This window comes from Limanda limanda, chromosome 10 (genome assembly GCF_963576545.1).
Source record: "Limanda limanda chromosome 10, fLimLim1.1, whole genome shotgun sequence".
Taxonomy (NCBI): domain Eukaryota; kingdom Metazoa; phylum Chordata; class Actinopteri; order Pleuronectiformes; family Pleuronectidae; genus Limanda; species Limanda limanda.
In genome coordinates this window covers 16,049,631-16,072,598 of record NC_083645.1, presented here as the reverse complement: position 1 = coordinate 16,072,598, position 22,968 = coordinate 16,049,631, and the positions used below count along the sequence as shown (strand labels likewise).

At 42.7% G+C, this 22,968-nt stretch overlaps 6 protein-coding genes and 1 pseudogene across 9 annotated transcripts in view; all 7 read left to right on the top strand.

Moving 5' to 3' along the window:
- LOC133012097 (protocadherin gamma-A11-like) overlaps nucleotides 1–22,968 on the top strand; it is a 250,455-nt gene that overhangs the window by 95,970 nt on the left and 131,517 nt on the right. The window lies entirely within an intron of this gene.
- On the top strand, nucleotides 33–2,486 carry LOC133011983 (protocadherin gamma-A5-like). The gene has a single exon (XM_061079933.1). The coding sequence runs from the start codon at nucleotides 33–35 to the stop codon at nucleotides 2,484–2,486; it is 2,454 nt and encodes an 817-aa protein (XP_060935916.1).
- On the top strand, nucleotides 3,558–6,002 carry LOC133011984 (protocadherin gamma-A3-like). The gene has a single exon (XM_061079934.1). It carries the CDS (start codon nucleotides 3,558–3,560, stop codon nucleotides 6,000–6,002), a length of 2,445 nt encoding a protein of 814 aa, XP_060935917.1.
- On the top strand, nucleotides 7,119–13,705 carry LOC133012179 (protocadherin beta-16-like; annotated as a pseudogene).
- On the top strand, nucleotides 13,876–16,317 carry LOC133012178 (protocadherin beta-4-like). Its single transcript, XM_061080159.1, has 2 exons — nucleotides 13,876–14,239; nucleotides 15,527–16,317. The coding sequence occupies exons 1-2, from the start codon at nucleotides 13,876–13,878 to the stop codon at nucleotides 16,315–16,317; spliced, it is 1,155 nt and encodes a 384-aa protein (XP_060936142.1).
- Nucleotides 17,251–20,195, top strand: LOC133012177 (protocadherin beta-4-like). Its single transcript, XM_061080158.1, has 3 exons — nucleotides 17,251–17,536; nucleotides 18,824–19,599; nucleotides 20,118–20,195. The coding sequence occupies exons 1-3, from the start codon at nucleotides 17,251–17,253 to the stop codon at nucleotides 20,193–20,195; spliced, it is 1,140 nt and encodes a 379-aa protein (XP_060936141.1).
- LOC133012174 (protocadherin gamma-A10-like) lies at nucleotides 20,359–22,791 on the top strand. The gene is made up of 3 exons (XM_061080156.1): nucleotides 20,359–20,712; nucleotides 21,664–21,678; nucleotides 22,015–22,791. Exons 1-3 carry the CDS (start codon nucleotides 20,359–20,361, stop codon nucleotides 22,789–22,791), a joined length of 1,146 nt encoding a protein of 381 aa, XP_060936139.1.

Genomic DNA, 22,968 nt, shown 5'->3' with positions numbered 1-22,968 from the left:
GGATATAAATCTATCGTTTCTTTGTTGTCGGGATGGCATCTGGAGGATCTCCAATATTCTTAAGATGGCGATCTTTTTGTGGAGTGCGACAACAAACCGGACTGCTTATGTTGCTGCTTCATGTGGTTTGCATGGTAGGTGGTCAGATTCGCTATTCTATACCGGAGGAGGGGAAGAAAGGATCGGTGATTGGTAATGTGGCGCAAGATCTGGGTTTGGATCTGAAAAGGCTCCGCTCTGGGCGGGCCCGTATCGTCACCGGTGAAAACGTTCACTACACCGAGCTGAAGACAGACAAAGGGATTCTCGTCGTGAATGAGAGAATAGATCGAGAGCAGCTTTGTGGAGAAGTAACTCCGTGTAGCTTCAGCTTTGAAGTGATTTTAGAGAATCCAATGGAACTGCACAGAATAATTGTTGAGGTTTTGGATATTAATGATCACGCACCAGTTTTCCCGAAAAAAGATAAACCCATCAGTTTTGAAATAAGTGAATCAGCAGTAGTGGGGGTTCCGTTTCCACTGCAGAGTGCAGAGGATCTTGATGTGGGTCAGAACGCGTTGAAAGATTATGTTTTGTCGCCAAACGAAAATTTTATTTTGAGGCAACATGCCAATCCAGACGGAAGTAAATATGTTGAAATGGTGCTCCAGAAGCCTTTAGACAGAGAGCGACACCCACATTTTTCTTTAAAGCTAATTGCAGTTGACGGAGGAACACCACAAAGATCTGGTACAGTAAATATAGATGTCACTGTGTTAGATGTTAATGATAATGCACCAGTGTTTAACCAATCGGTGTATAAAGCTGCTGTGACCGAAAACACGATTAAAGGCACCCACATTGTTTCTGTAAATGCCACAGATGCAGACAGTGGTTCAAATGGACGTATTATCTTCAGCTTGTCTAACATGAAAGGAAGCACAGCAGACCTATTCACTATTGATGAAAACACCGGAAGAATTTCTGTGTCTGGTCAAATAGATTATGAAAAAGACAGAAAATACGAGGTGAGAGTAGAGGCAAAGGATCAGGGTGGTTTAACCGGGACAAGTAAGGTTATAGTCGATGTCATGGATGTTAATGACAATGCCCCAGTTATAAATATTATGTCATTTTCTAGTCCGGTATCTGAGGATGCACGTCCTGGTACAACGATTGCTATTTTGAACGTAAAAGATGCAGATTCTGATAAAAATGGACAAATAAAATGTTCTATTGATGCTAAACTTCCATTTAAAATTGAATCTTCACTAACAAATTATTACAATTTAATCTCGGATCAATACTTTGATCGAGAATCCGTTTCAGAATATAACATAACAATAACAGCCACTGATTTCGGAATTCCCCCGCTTTCTACCTCAAAAAAATTGCATTTTAAAATCTCTGACGTAAACGACAACGCACCAATATTTCATGAATCCAGTTATTCTGCTCATGTCACTGAAAATAACTCCCCTGGATTTTCGATATTTGCTGTCAGCGCCAAAGACTCTGACTGGAATCAAAACGCCAGAATATCGTATCTTCTAGAAGACACACAAGTTGGTGGTAATCCAGTTTCCACATACGTGTCTTTAAACTCTGAAACTGGAGTTCTTAGTGCGGTTCGCTCCTTTGATTTTGAGCAAATTAAACAGCTTGAATTAGTGGTGAAAGCTCAGGATGGAGGCTCTCCTCCACTCAGTAGCAACGTGACTGTGAAAATACTGATCCAGGACCAGAACGACAACCCCCCTCAGGTTCTGTACCCAGTCCAGACTGGTGGCTCGTTGGTGGCTGAACTGGTGCCTCGCTCAGCAGATGTGGGCTATCTGGTCACTAAAGTGGTGGCTGTGGATGTGGACTCTGGACAGAATTCCTGGCTCTCCTATAAACTGCATAAAGCCACAGACAGGGCGCTGTTTGAAGTGGGCTCACAGAATGGAGAAATAAGAACGATCCGCCAAGTCACTGATAAAGACGCAGTGAAACAAAGACTGAGTGTTATAGTGGAGGACAACGGGCAGCCCTCTCGTTCAGCTACAGTCGTTGTTAACGTGGCGGTGGCGGACAGCTTCCCGGAAGTGCTGTCGGAGTTCACTGACTTTACGCACGACAAGGAGTACAACGACAACCTGACTTTTTACTTAGTGCTGGCTCTGGCTGTAGTTTCCTTCCTCTTCATCACGTGTGTAGTGGTTATTATCTCAGTGAAAATCTACAGGTGGAGACAGTCTCGCGTCCTGTATCACTCCAATCTCCCAGTGATTCCATATTATCCACCACGTTACTCAGACACTTTGGGGACAGGGACTCTCCAACACGTGTACAATTACGAGGTGTGCAGGACGACTGACTCCAGAAAGAGTGACTGTAAGTTCAGCGGAGCTGGTAGTCAGAACGTGCTGATAATGGACCCCAGTGCTACAGGGACAATGCAGCGGATACAGAGTGAAAAGAGCATCCTGGACGAACCAGACTCTCCTCTTGAGGTGAGTTAGCGTAATATCACCTTTTTTGTGACGGCATGTGTATCTTCCTTTATACTAACCAATGCTTTGAAGAGTTTGTATACTCTGCTATCACATGCAGCACCTTGGATTGCATCTTGCTTTATACAAAATATAATTATTCAAAACACTTTTTTAAACACGTCACTGGCTTTGAATCACGTGTACAAATTTTATAATAATTAACTTATCTAAAAATCCCAAATATAATATTTATTTTTAGTCGTTTGTGCTTTTAACTTTCTTTAATTTATTTAACAGACCATGCAAGTTATACGGATATATTGTTGTCACGTTTAATCAGCAGTGTCTGATAATACAGGGGCCTGTCACAACCTCTGTTGATGACAATGATCATAAATCACATCCTGACATCCCCATCCTAATATTTTTGTTTCCCTCCTGAGTTTGGACAGCTCAGATGAATTCGTAGAGCACATTAGTCACCAACTCATTAAATATACGTGAATGTTGCAGCTTCCACAAATTATATATAACAACTTTCAAGTGATTTAATTAACAGTGAAGTCAAGTTTATGATTGTGTTGCTGGAGCTCTTGGAATACTGCAATATATTTAGTTGATGTGTTTTACAGAGTTGTCCGGTAGGTTGACTGTTTCTATGATTAAGATTAGGGCCCTAATGTTGTAAAAATGCTTTTGTCTCATTCTTTAGTGCTATAAATTTTAAAACGTATTTACTTATGGGGGTTTGTTTAAGATTCAGTAACCATGAAAAATGAATTTGCCGTTATTTTCCTTATGCGTGTTGATATTCAGTGACTTGACTCTAAGGGACGCTGTTGGTTTAGTAAAAAAAAATCCAGGCAGTGTATCAGGCGGTGCCTTCCTGCAGTATGTTCTGTGGTGGGTGGATGTGCTTTAAACCGTGTACGGCGTCGAGAAGGGCGGAGATAGACTGGTTCGGATTTGACACTTTTTTCCACGCGAGAGGACATTGGACACATACATGCTTTTAGTACATATTACCCTTGAATCTGTTGTTCATTGGGTTGTATCAAATTCGTGATTGGATATCCCTCATACCAGGCTTTTGATAAGATGGATTCGGGAGAATATCTCCGCCGGACTCTAAAATGGCGTTTATGCTACAAACTGTCGTCGCAGTGCATTCTTTTTCTCTTTTTTCTGAGTCACAATGCCACCGGACAAATACGATATTCGATCCCCGAGGAGATGAAGAAAGGTTCCCTTATTGGAAATGTCGCATCGGACCTGGGAATAGACATTCAGAGGCTCCGTTCTGGTCGGGCCCGTATCGTGACCGGAGAAAACATCCAGTACACCGAGCTGAAGACAGACAAAGGGACTTTGACCGTGAGTGAGAAAATAGACCGAGAGTTGCTGTGCGGAGACGTGACGCCGTGTAGCTTCAGCTTTGATTTGATTTTAGAAAACCCGATGGAATTACACCACGTTACAGTCGAAGTGTTAGACATAAATGATAATTCCCCTTCTTTTCATCAGCACGACATGAAACTGACGATTGGAGAATTAGCCGCTCCGGGAGCACGTTTTGTTTTGCCAACAGCAAATGATCCGGATGTGGGAGTCAATGGGCTTCAGAGCTACCATTTGTCTCCGAACGAAAATTTTATTTTAAAGAAGCATTCAAATACTGACGGAAGAAAATATGCGGAGATGGTACTGGAGAAACCGTTGGATAGAGAGCAATTTCCAAGTCTGTCCCTAAAACTGATAGCAGTTGACGGTGGAACGCCACAGAATTCTGGTACAGTAAATATAGATATCACTGTCCTTGATGCTAATGATAATACTCCGGTTTTCAATCAGTCCGTCTACAAGGCTACTGTAATGGAAAATTCCGTAAAAGGTACATATATCATTACTGTAAATGCAACTGATGCTGATAGTGGCTCAAATGGTTTGATTTATTATTCTATTTCTAAAATGCACGGCAACATTGACAGGATATTTGAAATGAACAAGACAACGGGTGTGATATCACTTTCAGGGAAAGTAGATTGTGAAAAAGCAAAGAAATATGAAATAAGCATTGAGGCAACGGACCAGGGAGCTTTGACGGACTCGTCTAAAGTTATAGTTGATGTGATTGACGTGAATGATAATCCGCCTGTCATAAATGTGATGTCATTCACCAGTCCTGTGTCAGAGGACTCTCCTCCTGGAACAACTATTGGCATCATAAATGTAAAAGACCTTGATTCAGGTGATAACGGACTAGTCAGTTGTAGAATAGAACAAAACGCACCTTTTAAAATTAAATCTAATTTGAGAAATTATTATACATTAGTGACAGATTCTGTGTTAGATCGTGAGAGTGCTTCGGAATATAACATCACTGTTGTGGCGACAGATGCAGGAATTCCTCTTCTCTCAACAAGAAAAACTTTTAATTTAAAGGTCTCTGATGTGAACGATAACGCCCCAGTGTTTTCACAAAGTGTTTATAGTGCATTTATCAAAGAGAACAACTCACCTGGCGTTTCTCTTCTGACTGTAAGCGCGCAAGACCCAGATGAAAATCAAAACGCTCGTATATCTTATATTCTAGAAGTTAATGAAGTTGGCGGATCTCCAATTTCTGAGTATGTCTCCGTCAGTGCAGAAAGCGGAGTTATACATTCAGTGCGCTCTTTTGATTTTGAGCAAATTAAAGAGTTGGCTTTAGTCGTCAAAGCTCAGGATGGAGGCTCTCCTCCACTCAGTAGTAACGTAACTGTGAAAATACTGATCCAGGACCAGAACGACAACCCCCCTCAGGTACTGTACCCAGTACAGACTGGTGGCTCTCTGGTGGCTGAACTGGTGCCTCGTTCAGCAGATGTGGGCTATCTGGTCACTAAAGTGGTGGCTGTTGATGTGGACTCTGGACAGAATGCCTGGCTCTCCTATAAACTGCAGAAAGCCACAGACAGGGCGCTGTTTGAAGTGGGCTCACAGAATGGAGAAATAAGAACGATCCGCCAAGTCACTGATAAAGACACAGTGAAACAAAGACTGAGTGTTATAGTGGAGGACAACGGGCAGCCCTCTCGTTCAGCTACAGTCATTGTTAACGTGGCGGTGGCGGACAGCTTCCCGGAAGTGCTGTCGGAGTTCACTGACTTTACGCACGACAAGGAGTACAACGACAACCTGACTTTTTACTTAGTGTTGGCTCTGGCTGTAGTTTCCTTCCTCTTCATCACGTGTGTAGTGGTTATTATCTCAGTGAAAATATACAGGTGGAGACAGTCTCGCGTCCTGTATCACTCCAACCTCCCTGTGATTCCATATTATCCACCACGTTACTCAGACACTTTGGGGACAGGGACTCTCCAACACGTGTACAATTACGAGGTGTGCAGGACGACTGACTCCAGAAAGAGTGACTGTAACTTCAGCGGAGCTGGTAGTCAGAATGTGCTGATAATGGACCCCAGTTCTACAGGAACTATGCAGCGGATACAGAGTGAAAAGAGCATCCTAGACGAACCAGACTCTCCTTTAGAGGTGAGTTAACGCAGCCTTGTTTCTTTACCCATGTCTCCTTGTGTTGATTTTTCTAATTTTCAGCACCATGAATGGCATTTTTGATAGGGTTGCTGGTATACTGTGCTGGCATTCAGAACCTCAGATCAATGGCATTTGTTTCTCTATTTAGATTTTGTGATGATATACAATTTCACAGAAACATTACTTTTGAGTTTTTTTGAAAACACAGTGAAAGGTTGTTGGGTTATTTCATAATAATGACTTTTTATTGTTAATGTAGTCTTGTCTCTTTACTCGTTTTTGCTTTTACTTGTATTTTTCAAAAGTCGCGGCCCATTACCTCATTTCAGCACCATGGACAGCATATTTCTTTGCATCATGTATTAGGGTTGCTGCTGTGATGATATTCAGAATTTAAGATAACACCATCCGTTACTTTAACATAATGGTGATCTGGTATACAATTTCACAAACACATTTCTTTGAATTAAATGTGTTTGTTTACTTGGAGTGATAACTTGCTGGGTTCTTGACTTATTATACATGTTCCAGTACAGTGTCCGTAGTGTAGTGTATCTCCTAGAAAGCTTAACGTGCATTAAATCGTGATAGTCATTTAAATCATATTTCTGGGAATCAAAGATAGTCCCCTCACTGCTTCAATCACCACATCGCCTCTACTTTCCCAACACTTGCTGAACTATTTCTGTGGTTCATATTTTAAATAGTAACTTGATTAGTTTTGCCTTCCAGTATTGGTCAACTCATATTTTGAAAATTTATTATGTTGAAATATCTGTCCACCCACATTCAATAAAATGTCCCTGAAATAAGGATCTGCTGCATGTTGTTACTAGTTTTGAACTGTAAGAGACGCTGTTGGTCAATCCAATATAATCTTTAAAACATTTCCACACAGTCCCCTCCTTTGCTCCATACAGCGGGTCGTCAGAGAAGCGGAGGTAGCGAGCATTATGTGGGCTGACATTCGAGAGGAGGACTCGCATTAACGAATACATCCACAAATATATTGTTAACTTTAAGGACAACATATTTCTTCCTCAGAGGATTCTTTCTCTCTTTTTCTTGCGATAAGCCTCGTGCTTGGATCATTGTGGATAATATTTCCGTGTTTTTCTCGCCATGGCATTTGGATTGCGACGCTACGCCCGGTGCGTAAAATGGCGCTTCGGCTGCGAACGGAGCTGTCAGCTTCTGCTCCTCCTTTTTTGTCTCAACGACATTGTCAGTGGTCATATCCGATATTCAATCCCAGAGGAGATGAAGAGGGGCTCTCTTATCGGTAATGTAGCCCAGGATCTTGGTTTGGATCTGAAAAGGCTTCGCTCTGGTCGGGCCCGTATCATAACTGGAGAAAACAACCAGTACACCGAGCTGAAACCAGACAAAGGGATTCTGGTCGTGAATGAGAGAATAGACCGGGAGCAGCTTTGTGGAGACGTGACACCGTGTAGTTTCAGCTTTGAGGTAATTCTAGAAAACCCTATGGAGCTACATCAGATTACCGTTGAAATAACAGACATAAACGATCATTCCCCGACGTTTAAAAGAAATAACATCCCGTTTGAAATCAGTGAAACGGCAAATGTTGGCTCTCGCTTTCCTCTGGCGAGTGCCGAAGACCCAGACGTGGGTGTTAATGGACTCAGAGAATACCTTTTGTCCGAGAATGAAAATTTTATTTTAAAACAAAGTTCTAATGCAGATGGAAAGAAATACGCGGAGATGGTGCTTCAGAAGACATTAGACAGAGAGACAAATCCTCGTCTGTCTCTGAAGCTAATAGCTGTAGATGGAGGAACTCCGCAAAGATCTGGCACAGTGAATATAGATGTTATTGTCCTGGATGCAAATGATAATTCGCCTGTTTTTAATCAATCTGTGTACAAAGCTACAGTAATGGAAAATGCACCGAGTGGTACGTACGTCACAACTGTTAATGCTAGTGACGCAGATACTGGGTCAAACAGTCTCGTATCGTATCATTTTTCAGACCTCAGCAGTGGTTTTGGTAATTTGTTCACAATAGATGAAAAAACTGGCGTAATTTCAATAACTGGTGTAATTGATTATGAGAAAGACAAAAAATACGAGCTCAGAATTGAAGGGAGAGATCAAGGAGGTTTAACAGATTCAAGTAAAGTGATCATTGAAGTAAGTGATGTGAATGACAACACCCCTACTTTTAGCGTGATGTCATTCACTAGTCCTGTGTCAGAGGACTCCCCTCCTGGAACAACTATTGGCATCATAAATGTAAAAGACCTTGATTCAGGTGATAACGGACAAGTCAGTTGTAGAATAGAACAAAACGCCCCTTTTAAGGTCAAATCTAATTTGAGAAATTATTATACATTAGTGACAGACATTGTGTTAGATCGGGAAAGTGCTTCAGAATATAACATCACTGTTGTTGCGACAGATGCAGGAAGTCCTCCTCTCTCAACAAAAAGGACTTTTCATTTAAAGGTCTCTGATGTTAACGATAACGCCCCAGTGTTTTCACAAAGTGTTTACAGTGCGTTTATCATAGAAAACAATTCACCTGGTATTTCTGTTCTGACGCTCGTTGCGAAGGATCCTGATGAAAATCAAAACGCCCGAATATCTTATATTCTCGATGATACTAAAATTGGTGGATCTCCAGTTTCTAATTTTGTTTCTGTTAATTCAGAAAGTGGAGTGGTACATGCGGTGAGATCATTTGATTATGAGCAAATTAAAGAACTGGCTTTTGTCGTGAAAGCTCAGGATGGAGGCTCTCCTCCACTCAGTAGTAACATGACTGTGAAAATACTGATCCAGGACCAGAACGACAACCCCCCTCAGGTTCTGTACCCAGTCCAGACTGGTGGCTCTCTGGTGGCTGAACTAGTGCCTCGTTCAGCAGATGTGGGCTATCTGGTCACTAAAGTGGTGGCTGTGGATGTGGACTCTGGACAAAATGCCTGGCTCTCCTATAAACTGCAGAAAGCAACAGACAGGGCGCTGTTTGAAGTGGGCTCACAGAATGGAGAAATAAGAACTATCCGCCAAGTTACTGATAAAGACGCAGTGAAACAAAGACTGAGTGTTATAGTGGAGGACAACGGGCAGCCCTCTCGTTCAGCTACAGTCGTTGTTAACGTGGCGGTGGCGGACAGCTTCCCGGAAGTGCTGTCGGAGTTCACTGACTTTACGCACGACAAGGAGTACAACGACAACCTGACTTTTTACTTAGTGTTGGCTCTGGCTGTAGTTTCCTTCCTCTTCATCACATGTGTAGTGGTTATTATCTCAGTGAAAATCTACAGGTGGAGACAGTCTCGCGTCCTGTATCACTCCAACCTCCCTGTGATTCCATATTATCCACCACGTTACTCAGACACTTTGGGGACAGGGACTCTCCAACACGTGTACAATTACGAGGTGTGCAGGACGACTGACTCCAGAAAGAGTGACTGTAAGTTCAGCGGAGCTGGTAGTCAGAACGTGCTGATAATGGACCCCAGTGCTACAGGGACGATGCAGCGGATACAGAGTGAAAAGAGCATCCTGGATGAACCAGACTCTCCTTTGGAGGTGAGTTAGTGTAGCATTGTTTCTTTACCCGTAATTCCTTGGGGTGTTTTTCTAATTTTCAGCACCATGGACGGCATTTTTGATGGGGTTGCTGCTATACTGTGCTGGCATTCAGAACTTCAGATCAATGGCATTCGTTTCTCTATTTAGATTTTGTGATGATATACAATTTCCCAGACACATTACTTTTGTGTTTTTTAACACACAGTGAAAGGTTGTTGGGTTCTTTCATATTAATGACTTTTTATCGTTTATGTATTTTTGTCTCTTTACTCGTTTTGTCCTTTTTGTTTTAACTTGTTTTTTTCAAAAGTCGGGGGTCATGTCCTCATTTCAGCACCGTGGACAGCATATTTCTTTGCAGCATGTATTAGGGTTGCTGCTGTGCTGATATTCAGTATTTAAGATAACACCATCTGTTACTTTAACATAATGGTGATCTGGAATACAATTTCACAAACACATTTCTTTGAATTAAATGTGTTTGTTTACTTGGAGTGATAACTTGCTGGGTTCTTGACTAATTATACATGTTCCAGTAGTGTCCGTAGTGTAGTGTATCTCCTAGAAAGCTTAACGTGAATTAAATCGTGATGGTTTCTTTCTTTTTTTAAAATATGACATTAAAATCATATTTTTGGGAATCAAAGATACTACCCTCCCTGCTTCAATCACCACATCGCCTTTTTTTCCCAACACTTGCTGAACTATTTCTGTGGTTGATATTTTAAATACTAACTTGATTAATTTTGCTTTCCAGTAATGGTCAGGCTTATATTTTGAAAATTTAGCATGTTTAAATATCTGTCCAACCACATTCAATCAAATGTCCCTGAAATATTTATCTGCTGCATGTTGTTACTGGTTTTGAACTGTAAGAGACGCTGTCGGTCAATCCAATATAATCTGTAAAACATTGCCACACAGTCCCCTCCTTTTTTCCATACAGTGGGTCTTCAAAGAAACGGAGATAGCGAGCATTATGTGGGCTGACATTCGAGAGGAGGACTCGCATTAACGAATACATCCACAAATACAGTTAACGTTAAGGACAACATATTTCTTCCTCAGAGGATTGTTTCTTGCTTTTTCTTGCGATAAGCCTCGTGCTTGGATCATTGTGGATAATATTTCCGTGTTTTTCTCGCCATGGCATTTGGATTGCGACGCTACGCCCGGTGCGTAAAATGGCGCTTTGGCTGCGAACGGAGCTGTCAGCTTCTGCTCTTCCTTTTTTGTCTCAACGATATTGTCAGTGGACATATCAGATATTCAATCCCAGAGGAGATGAAGAGGGGCTCTCTTATCGGTAATGTAGCCCAGGATCTTGGTTTGGATCTGAAAAGGCTTCGCTCTGGTCGGGCCCGTATCATAACTGGAGAAAACAACCAGTACACCGAGCTGAAAGCAGACAAAGGGATTCTGGTCGTGAATGAGAGAATAGACCGGGAGCAGCTTTGTGGAGACGTGACACCGTGTAGTTTCAGCTTTGAGGTAATACTAGAAAACCCTATGGAGCTACATCAGATTACCGTTGAAATAACAGACATAAACGATCATTCCCCGACGTTTAAAAGAAATAGCATCCCGTTTGAAATCAGTGAATCGGCAAATATTGGCTCACGCTTTTCGTTGATGAGTGCAGAAGACCCAGACGTGGGTGTTAATGGACTCAGAGAATACTTTTTGTCCGAGAATGACAATTTTATTTTAAAACAAAGTTCTAATGCAGATGGAAAGAAATACGCGGAGATGGTGCTTCAGAAGACATTAGACAGAGAGACATATCCTCGTCTGTCTCTAAAGCTAATAGCTGTGGATGGAGGAGCTCCGCAAAGATCTGGCACAGTGAATATAGATGTTACTGTTCTTGATATCAATGATAATTCGCCTGTTTTTAATCAATCTGTGTACAAAGCTACAGTAATTGAAAATGCACCGAGTGGTACGTACGTCACAACTGTTAATGCTAGTGACGCAGATTTTGGGTCAAACAGTCTCGTATCGTATCATTTTTCAGACATCAGCAGTGGTTTTGGTAATTTGTTCACAGTAGATGAAAAAACTGGCGTAATATCAATTACTGGTGTAATTGATTATGAGAAAGACAAAAAATACGAGCTCAGAATTGATGCAAAAGATCAGGGAGGTTTGACAGATGCCAGTACTGTGATAATTGAAGTAAGTGATGTGAATGACAACACCCCGACTATTAGCGTGATGTCTTTCACTAGTCCTGTATCAGAGGACTCCCCTCCTGGAACAACTATTGGCATCATAAACGTAAAAGACCTCGATTCAGGTGATAACGGACAAGTTAGTTGTAAAATAGAACAAAACGCACCTTTTAAGGTCAAATCTAATTTGAGAAATTATTACACATTAGTGACAGACACTGTGTTAGATCGTGAACGTGCTTCAGAATATAACATCACTGTTGTTGCGACAGATGCAGGAAGTCCTCCTCTCTCAACAAAAAGGACTTTTCATTTAAAGGTCTCTGATGTGAACGATAACGCCCCAGTGTTTTCACAAAGTGTTTTCAGTGCGTTTATCATAGAAAACAATTCACCTGGTATTTCTGTTCTGACGCTCGTTGCGAAGGATCCCGATGAAAATCAAAACGCCCGAATATCTTATATTCTCGAGGATACTAAAATTGGTGGATCTCCAGTTTCTAATTATGTTTCTGTTAATTCAGAAAGCGGAGTGATACATGCGGTGAGATCATTTGATTATGAACAAATTAAAGAACTGGCTTTTGTCGTGAAAGCTCAGGATGGAGGCTCTCCTCCACTCAGTAGTAACGTGACTGTGAAAATACTGATCCAGGACCAGAACGACAACCCCCCTCAGGTTCTGTACCCAGTCCAGACTGGTAGCTCTCTGGTGGCTGAGCTGGTGCCTCGCTCAGCAGATGTGGGCTATCTGGTCACTAAAGTGGTGGCTGTTGATGTGGACTCTGGACAGAATGCCTGGCTCTCCTATAAACTGCAGAAAGCCACAGACAGGGCGCTGTTTGAAGTGGGCTCACAGAATGGAGAAATAAGAACTATCCGCCAAGTCACTGATAAAGACGCAGTGAAACAAAGACTGAGTGTTATAGTGGAGGACAATGGGCAGCCCTCTCGTTCAGCTATAGTCGTTGTTAACGTGGCGGTGGCGGACAGCTTCCCGGAAGTGCTGTCGGAGTTCATTGACTTTACGCACGACAAGGAGTACAACGACAACCTGACTTTTTACCTAGTGTTGGCTCTGGCTGTAGTTTCCTTCCTCTTCATCACGTGTGTAGTGGTTATTATCTCAGTGAAAATCTACAGGTGGAGACAGTCTCGCGTCCTGTATCACTCCAATCTCCCTGTGATTCCATATTATCCACCACGTTACTCAGACACTTTGGGGACAGGGACTCTCCAGCACGTGTACAATTACGAGGTGTGCAGGACGACTGACTCCAGAAAGAGTGACTGTAAGTTCAGCGGAGCTGGTAGTCAGAACGTGCTGATAATGGACCCCAGTGCTACAGGGACGATGCAGCGGATACAGAGTGAAAAGAGCATCCTGGATGAACCAGACTCTCCTCTAGAGGTGAGTTGCAATACGCGAAGTTTCATGCAGTTGTTGTTTTTTCAGAAATTAAATTAAAGTGAAACAAGCAGCTTGCTGTTGTCTAAATGAAATGATCACTATTCTGTTCAGCATCACAGAATGGACAGGTTCTATTTGAATAAAAATGGTAAATAGTTAGAATTTGTTTTATTTTTCTAATAATTCATAACCCGAAAATATACAGTCATTTTTACTACTTTTACTGTTAGAACTATTAATTTACAACAACAACCACACTAATAATAGGTTAAGCCTTTCGTTAAATCATCTGCTTATTAGGCAATTTCTCAAAATCTCCAATTGCAATATTTTTCCATTTCCATTATTTTATGTTGTTCTTCAAGGCAGTCGGAATTATAAACCATAAATTAATATTGATCATTTAAATTCATTTGGAAACTGTTTACCTCCGTTGTGCTTCTGAACTGTTTGGTGTTCACATTTCGGACTCTAAGTGACGCTGTTCAACAAGAATATGATTTGGACCCATAATCTCTCTGTTGCAGTTCAGTTACGTCCCCCGTAAGATCACACTGTAGACTCAGAGGCAGCAGAAAGGAAACATATACATGTCGGAAAAGAAACGCATTTTGGACTTTATGCAGCTTTTTCTGATATTTTAACAAAGCTTACATGGAATATTGGACGTAGCTGGATTCAGGTTGAAGGATTTCCTTTCTTTTTTTCTCGGAATATATTCCTCTTTGACATGGCGTTTCAAAGACCACTCTGCAAATGGCGTTTGTATTTCGGACCTCATCCGGTAATTGCTATCTTTTTACTTTACTTCTTTAATATCGTGGCTGGTCAGATACGCTACTCGATCCCAGAGGAGATGAAGAAGGGCTCTCTTATCGGCAATGTAGCACAGGATCTCGGTTTGGATGTGAAAAGGCTCCGCTCTGGTCGGGCCCGTATCGTGACCGGAGAAAACAACCAGTACGCAGAGCTGAAGACAGACAAAGGGATTCTAGTCGTGAAGGAGAGAATAGACCGAGAGCAGCTTTGTGGAGACGTGACACCGTGTAGTTTCAGTTTTGAAATTATTTTAGAAAACCCCATGGAGCTTCACCACATAACGATTGAAGTGCTGGATGTGAATGACCATCCTCCCGTTTTCAAGACGTCAGATATTATGTTGGAAATAAGCGAGTCCGCTAATCTCGGTGCGCGTTTTGTGTTGGACAACGCAGAGGATGCTGACGGTGGCGAAAATGGCCTGCAAAATTACGTTTTAACCTCAAACGACAATTTTGTCTTAAAGCAGCATGTGAATCCAGACGGGAGTAAATATGCAGAGATGGTGCTGCAGAAGCAGTTAGACAGAGAGGAGGCTCCGAATCTTTCTTTGAAGCTCATAGCGGTAGATGGTGGAAATCCACAGAGATCTGGCACCGTAAATATAAAGATTTTAGTTTTAGATGCCAATGACAATGCACCCGTTTTCAATCAGTCTGTGTATAAAGGCACAGTGATAGAAAATGCAAAAAAAGGCACGAACATCATTACTGTCAACGCTACAGACGCAGACAGTGGCTCGAATGGTTACATCACGTATTCAATTTCAAACGTTAAGAGTAATATAGCTGATTTGCTGTCTATAGATCAAATATCTGGTGTGCTGTCTGTTTCAGGTCCAATAGATTTTGAAAAGGATAAAAAATTTGAGCTCAGAATTGATGCAAAGGATCAGGGGGGCCTCACAGATTCAAGTAAAGTGATCATTGAAGTAAGTGATGTGAATGACAACGCCCCTAGTATTAGCGTGATGTCATTCACTAGTCCTGTGTCAGAGGACTCCCCTCCTGGAACAACTATTGGCATCATAAATGTAAAAGACCTCGATTCAGGTGATAACGGACAAGTTAGTTGTAGAATAGAACAAAACGCTCCTTTTAAGATCAAATCTAATTTGAGAAATTATTATACATTAGTGACAGACACTGTGTTAGATCGTGAAAGTGCTTCAGAATATAACATCACTGTTGTTGCGACAGATGCAGGAAGTCCTCCTCTCTCAACAAAAAGGACTTTTCATTTAAAGGTCTCTGATGTGAACGATAACTCCCCAGTGTTTTCACAAAGGGTTTACAGTGCGTTTATCATAGAGAACAACTCACCTGGTATTTCTGTTCTGACGGTAGTGGCCAAAGATCCCGATGAAAATCAAAACGCCCGAATATCTTATATTCTCGAGGATACTAAAATTGGTGGATCTCCAGTCTCTCATTCTGTGTCAGTTAATGCAGAAAGCGGAGTGATACAAGCGGTGAGATCATTTGATTATGAGCAAATTAAAGAACTGATTTTTGTCGTCAAAGCTCAGGATGGAGGCTCTCCTCCACTCAGCAGTAACGTGACTGTGAAAATATTGATCCAGGATCAGAACGACAACCCCCCTCAGGTTCTGTACCCAGTCCAGACTGGTGGCTCTCTGGTGGCTGAACTGGTGCCTCGTTCAGCAGATGTGGGCTATCTGGTCACTAAAGTGGTGGCTGTGGATGTGGACTCTGGACAGAATGCCTGGCTCTCCTATAAACTGCAGAAAGCCACAGACAGGGCGCTGTTTGAAGTGGGCTCACAGAATGGAGAAATAAGAACTATCCGCCAAGTCACTGATAAAGACGCAGTGAAACAAAGACTGAGTGTTATAGTAGAGGACAACGGGCAGCCCTCTCGTTCAGCTACAGTCGTTGTTAACGTGGCGGTGGCGGACAGCTTCCCGGAAGTGCTGTCGGAGTTCACTGACTTTACGCACGACAAGGAGTACAACGACAACCTGACTTTTTACTTAGTGTTGGCTCTGGCTGTAGTTTCCTTCCTCTTCATCACGTGTGTAGTGGTTATTATCTCAGTGAAAATCTACAGGTGGAGACAGTCTCGCGTCCTGTATCACTCCAACCTCCCTGTGATTCCATATTATCCACCACGTTACTCAGACACTTTGGGGACAGGGACCCTCCAACACGTGTACAATTACGAGGTGTGCAGGACGACTGACTCCAGAAAGAGTGACTGTAAGTTCAGCGGAGCTGGTAGTCAGAACGTGCTGATAATGGACCCCGGTGCTACAGGGACGATGCAGCGGATACAGAGTGAAAAGAGCATCCTGGATGAACCAGACTCCCCTCTAGAGGTGAGTTCAGTTTAAGCAAATGATCAATACTTGTTTTGGGGTTCCCCAGATCCCACAGTTTCCATCCCTGTTCATTGTTTTTTTTTTTTATAGTTACTCAAGGGTCTGCTGTTTCAAATTTAAATGTAGAGATCACCTGGGTGAAGTTATTGACCTCTACACAGGCCAAAAGTCAAAATACATCAGACACACATCTCTTCGTGCAGTGAATGGAACGCTTACTGTTCTTTAATGAGGGTTTGTACATTATGGTCAATAAGGTTCATTTAATTTATTTTAGTAATCTAATCTGATCTTCCATATCCTTACTCTTCCTCCAACTATATGCAGTCTTTTTTTTTGTTTCAGTACCACAGACAGCGACATTTAATAAGTCTATATACATTATATTCATATACTGCTTTCTAAATGTTGTGTAGTTTTTCTTCACAACATTTTATTTAATGCCAGGGTTGATTTATTTCAGAAACAATATTGAACATATCACAAATCAAGAAATCAGATTTATTTGATAATTTATGGACCAATTCACATTGAATAACATACTCAGCCTCCAGGTCCCAGTGCGAGGAGTTCAGGGTTTGGACTCCAAGCGACGCTGTTCGTCAGTGAAACAATTTAAGTGTTGTCAGCCAGCCCTTCTCCTCCCTTCATCGTAGTGTAGCATAACAGTGGATATCTTTATCCGTCGAGGGAGGACACGGTGTGAAGAGCTGCCTTTTTATTCATTGATGTTTGGAATATAACAGGAGCTCATTGTTCAAGAAAGCTGAATCATTTTTTAAAGTGGATTACAAGCTCGTGTTTATTTAAGTGAGGATACTTCATTCTTCTCTATCTATTGTTTGTGATATGGCAACCCGCAGCCAACTGCACCCTGGAAATGTAAGATGGCGTTTATTTTGTATATTGCAATGGGAAGTGGGCTTTCTTCTCCTTCTCAGTTCTATGGGTAACCGAGTTGCTGGACAGATTCGTTACTCTATCCCTGAGGAGATGAAAAAGGGTTCCGTTATTGGCAGTGTCGCACAAGACCTCGGTCTGGATCTGAAAAGACTCCGTTCTGGCCGTGCCCGCATCGTCAGCGGAGAAAACATCCAGTACACTGAGCTGAAGACAGACAAAGGGATTCTGGTCGTGAATGAGAGAATAGATCGTGAACAGCTTTGTGGAGACTTGACGCCGTGTAGCTTCAGTTTCGAAATGATCTTAGAAAACCCAATCGAACTCCATCGCGTCACGGTCGAAATTTTAGACATAAACGACAATGCTCCTTTCTTTCCAAATAAAGACATCCAATTCGAAATGAGCGAATCTGCTACAGCTGGAGCAAAATTTCCGGTTGAAAGCGCCGTTGACCCTGACGTCGGATCAAACGCATTACAAAATTACATTCTGTCTCCGAATGATTATTTCATTCTGAAACAGCATGCAAATCCAGACGGCAGTAAATACGCTGAGTTGGTGCTTCAGAGGCCATTAGACAGAGAGGAACACCCCAGTCTCTCGCTGAAAGTAATCGCTGTAGATGGCGGAAGCCCACAGAGGTCTGGCACGGTGAATATAAATGTATCAGTTCTAGATGCAAACGACAATGCCCCTGTATTTAACCAGTCAGTTTACAGGGCTGTCGTCGTGGAAAATGCGGCAAAGGGGACTTACATTACAACGGTTAACGCTACAGATGCTGACAGCGGCTCTAATGGGGAAATCATTTTCAGTTTTTCGAAAATAAAAGGCTTCGCTGTTGATATATTTAGTATTGATGAAAACACAGGGGTCATATCAGTTGGTGGAATTATTGACTTTGAAAAAGAAAAAAAAATTGAGCTCAGGTTAGAGGCAAGGGATCGAGGGGGTTTGACTGGGACCAGTAAAGTTATAATTGATGTCACTGACGTCAACGACAATGACCCGATTATTAATATCATGTCGTTTTCTAATACTGTATCAGAAGATGCCCCACTTGGTACAACAATAGCTGTCATAAATGTCAAAGACGCTGACTCAGAGAAAAATGGCCAAATTAAATGTACTATAGAAAAAACTCTGCCGTTTAAAATCCAGTCTTCCTTAACAAACTACTATAATTTAATAGCGGATCAGCATTTTGACAGAGAGACCAATTCTGAATATGTCATTACAATAACAGCCACGGATTCGGGGTCTCCTCCCCTTTCTAGCTCCGTCACATTACAACTTAAAATTTCTGACGTAAACGACAACGTTCCGTTGTTCGAGAAAAAGGCGTATTTTGCCTACGTCACAGAGAATAATTCTCCTGGAATGTCCATCACCACAGTCAGTGCACAGGACTTGGACTGGAGTCAAAACGCTAGAATCTCTTATTTTCTGGAGGACACGCTAATCAGCGGTAGTCCAGTTTCTAACTGTTTGTCTATAAACTCTGAAACTGGCGTTTTACATGCGGTGCGTTCGTTTGATTATGAGCAAATTAAAGAACTTCAGCTCAGTGTCAAAGCTCAGGATGGAGGTTCACCTCCACTCAGTAGTAACGTGACTGTGAAAATACTGATCCAGGACCAGAACGACAACCCCCCTCAGGTTCTGTACCCAGTCCAGACTGGTGGCTCTCTGGTGGCTGAACTGGTGCCTCGCTCAGCAGATGTGGGCTATCTGGTCACTAAAGTGGTGGCTGTGGATGTGGACTCTGGACAGAATGCCTGGCTCTCCTATAAACTGCAGAAAGCCACAGACAGGGCGCTGTTTGAAGTGGGCTCACAGAATGGAGAAATAAGAACTATCCGCCAAGTCACTGATAAAGACGCAGTGAAACAAAGACTGAGTGTTATAGTGGAGGACAACGGGCAGCCCTCTCGTTCAGCTACAGTCGTTGTTAACGTGGCGGTGGCGGACAGCTTCCCGGAAGTGCTGTCGGAGTTCACTGACTTTACGCACGACAAGGAGTACAACGACAACCTGACTTTTTACTTAGTGTTGGCTCTGGCTGTAGTTTCCTTCCTCTTCATCACGTGTGTAGTGGTTATTATCTCAGTGAAAATATACAGGTGGAGACAGTCTCGCGTCCTGTATCACTCCAATCTCCCTGTGATTCCATATTATCCACCACGTTACTCAGACACTTTGGGGACAGGGACTCTCCAACACGTGTACAATTACGAGGTGTGCAGGACGACTGACTCAAGAAAGAGTGACTGTAAGTTCAGCGGAGCTGGTAGTCAGAACGTGCTGATAATGGACCCCAGTGCTACAGGGACGATGCAGCGGATACAGAGTGAAAAGAGCATCCTGGATGAACCAGACTCTCCTCTAGAGGTGAGTTTGTTGATCCATCATTCATCAAAAACTTAATGTATTTCTAGATTACATGTAGCTTATTTATTTTCTGTGGCTTGTCTCTTCGACTTTTCGAATGGTGTAATTATTACATGTAGTTACTTTTTCAAATCAGAGTTAAGCCAGTTGACTGGAAAGTGAAGGAGGCAGTGAGGACGTTGCACATTGTGACGCTATCAGCTGATATCAATCTATAATGGTGTCTGTGTGTTTTTGTCTGTTGTGATTAGAACTTTTGAATTGTCCTCTGCAGAGTCTGGATGAGATTCGTAACGTATTAGTACCACAAATGTGGGTTTTCACTAACAAACTACATTGTGGCTCCACTGAATTTTGCTCTCCAGATTTGTCAGTGCCATTCAAGCATCTTATGAGCTGAATCATTGATATAATTTTTATTTTTATGCAACTCACTTATGCAAAAATTGAATGGAACATAATTTCAAGACCCCCCCCCCTCCTTTCTGTTGTGACTACTCTTGTTATTTTTATATCAGACTCTGAGGGCCGCTGTTGCCCTTCGAAGCAAATGTGAAGCCTCTGAAATGCAGCTACACCTCCAGTCGTCGTCTTAGTGCACAGTGGAGAGCAGGACATACGGTGCTTACATATTCCGGTTGATGTACAGATTTATTCGTTGCCCCGCTGCGGATTACAAACACATCAGCAGAGGAGATATACGGGATAATGAGCAAACTGTTTTGGACCCTTTTTTTTATGGCGGATTGCCTCGTGAATATGATTCGTATCAGTAGCGGATCCACGCTTAAAAGGCAAGTACGGGCCTTCATCCTTGTTTTTCTCATCGAGGCGACGGTGTGCCAGATCCGCTACTCTGTCCCAGAGGAGATGAGAAAGGGCTCCTTTGTCGGAAACGTGGCTGAAGATCTGGGTATCGACGCTAAAAGACTGAAATTAGGAAGTGCCCGAATTGTTAGTGGTGATAGCAGCGAGTATATCCGGCTGGATGTAGACAAAGGGACTCTGGTCGTTGGAGAAATAATAGATCGAGAGCAGCTCTGTGGACAGACGTCGCCCTGTAGCTTAAATTTTGAAATGATAATGATGAATCCAATGCAACTGCACAGCGTCGTAGTGGAGGTGCTGGATGTAAACGATAATGCACCCGTGTTTCACGAGAAAGAAATGCATTTAGAAATAGTAGAATCTGCTCTTCCAGGTACCGAAATGTTACAAGTGAGTGCCACCGACCTAGATGTGGGTATAAACGCTTTACATGGCTATACGTTAAACCCAACGACGCATTTTAATATTAAGGTCCTGTCCAGCCCAAATGGTCATAAATATGCACAGCTGTATCTCTCCGGTGCTTTAGATCGAGAGAAAGAAGAAAAGCTTCTTCTCACGCTAACCGCGGTGGACGGGGGGGAACCACAGCGTTCAGGGACACTAAAAATGCATGTAACCGTCCGAGACACAAATGACAATGCTCCCGTATTTACGCAGGCAATTTTCAAGGCGTCTGTAAGAGAGAATGTGCCAAAAGGAACCTTAGTGGTGAGCTTGAGCGCAACAGATGCAGATGAAGGGATGTATGGTCGTGTGACGTATCACTTTAATCACATGTCCAGTAATGTTGCCGAACTACTTCTCCTGGATGAAAACACCGGCGATTTGACTGTAAACGGTGTTATTGATTATGAAGAGAATAAAATATATGAGATCGGTGTGCTGGCAAAAGATCAAGGTGGACAAAGCACATCAACAAATGTCATAATTGAGGTGACGGATGTAAATGACAATGCGCCAGTAATAACACTCACCTCGTTTTCTACTACCATCCCCGAAAATTCTCCGAGTGGAACCACTGTAGCAATAATTAACGTTAAAGATGTAGATTCAGGCAAAAATGGCAAAGTGAGCTGCTCAGTTAAAGACAATATCCCGTTCACAATCCAGTCATCTCTAAAGAATTATTACACTTTGGTAACAAGCGGTGCACTTGACAGGGAGCGTAATCCTGAGTACAATATAACTTTCTCTGCCGTGGATGACGGGAGCCCACCACTCTCAATTAACAAGACCATAACACTTAGAGTCTCTGACGTCAACGATAACGCCCCTGTATTTGAACAGAGTTATTACGAAGCTAATATTATGGAAAATAACTCACCAGGATTATCTGTGTTTCCCGTAAAGGCACACGACTTTGACTCGGGGCAGAACGCACGTGTCTCTTACCTGCTCATTGACACTCAGATGAACGGTAACCCCATATCCACTTACATATCTGTAAACGCAGAAACTGGAGTTATACAAGCAGTGCGATCATTTGACTATGAGCAAATTAAAACTATAAATATTCTAGTAAAAGGACAGGATGGGGGTTCCCCACCTTTGAGCAGTAATACGACCGTGAAATTAAATATTCAGGACCAGAACGACAACCCCCCTCAGGTTCTATACCCAGTCCAGACTGGTGGCTCTCTGGTGGCTGAACTGGTGCCTCGCTCAGCAGATGTTGGCTATCTGGTCACTAAAGTGGTGGCTGTTGATGTGGACTCTGGACAGAATGCCTGGCTCTCCTATAAACTGCAGAAAGCCACAGACAGGGCGCTGTTTGAAGTGGGCTCACAGAATGGAGAAATAAGAACTATCCGCCAAGTCACTGATAAAGACGCAGTGAAACAAAGACTGAGTGTTATAGTGGAGGACAACGGGCAGCCCTCTCGTTCAGCTACAGTCGTTGTTAACGTGGCGGTGGCGGACAGCTTCCCGGAAGTGCTGTCGGAGTTCACTGACTTTACCCACGACAAGGAGTACAACGACAACCTGACTTTTTACCTAGTGCTGGCTCTGGCTGTAGTTTCCTTCCTCTTCATCACGTGTGTAGTGGTTATTATCTCAGTGAAAATCTACAGATGGAGACAGTCTCGCGTCCTGTATCACTCCAGCCTCCCTGTGATTCCATATTATCCACCACGTTACTCAGACACTTTGGGGACAGGGACTCTCCAACACGTGTACAATTACGAGGTGTGCAGGACGACTGACTCCAGAAAGAGTGACTGTAAGTTCAACGGAGCTGGTAGTCAGAACGTGCTGATAATGGACCCCAGTGCTACAGGGACGATGCAGCGGATACAGAGTGAAAAGAGCATCCTGGACGAACCAGACTCTCCTCTTGAGGTGAGGCCTTTAAGTTATTGAGTAAAGTTATGACTGTGCCTTTTCAGAGAGGTTAGTTAACAGTGGGTGCCCTTGTGTCCACTCGTTAAGCATTTTCAGAACCACAACTCGTGGACAGCTCCTCAGCCCCTTTGCAGCTGCTGCTCAATTCTCTGCGGAGGAGGGGGTTTGCAGTGGCGGGTGAGGGAGTGAGTGTGT

Excerpts from the sequence above, each read along its gene's own strand:
- LOC133012178 (XM_061080159.1), top strand. The coding sequence starts at position 13,876 with ATGGCGTTTCAAAGACCACTCTGCAAATGGCGTTTGTATTTCGGACCT. Across the intron at positions 14,240-15,526 it reads AAACCCCATGGAGCTTCACC|CTGTGAAAATATTGATCCAG; the intron begins ACATAACGATTG and ends GCAGTAACGTGA.
- LOC133012174 (XM_061080156.1), top strand. The coding sequence starts at position 20,359 with ATGATTCGTATCAGTAGCGGATCCACGCTTAAAAGGCAAGTACGGGCC.
- LOC133012177 (XM_061080158.1), top strand. The coding sequence starts at position 17,251 with ATGGGTAACCGAGTTGCTGGACAGATTCGTTACTCTATCCCTGAGGAG. Across the intron at positions 17,537-18,823 it reads AAACCCAATCGAACTCCATC|CTGTGAAAATACTGATCCAG; the intron begins GCGTCACGGTCG and ends GTAGTAACGTGA. Across the intron at positions 19,600-20,117 it reads AACCAGACTCTCCTCTAGAG|ACTCTGAGGGCCGCTGTTGC; the intron begins GTGAGTTTGTTG and ends TTTTTATATCAG.
- LOC133011983 (XM_061079933.1), top strand. The coding sequence starts at position 33 with ATGGCATCTGGAGGATCTCCAATATTCTTAAGATGGCGATCTTTTTGT.
- LOC133011984 (XM_061079934.1), top strand. The coding sequence starts at position 3,558 with ATGGATTCGGGAGAATATCTCCGCCGGACTCTAAAATGGCGTTTATGC.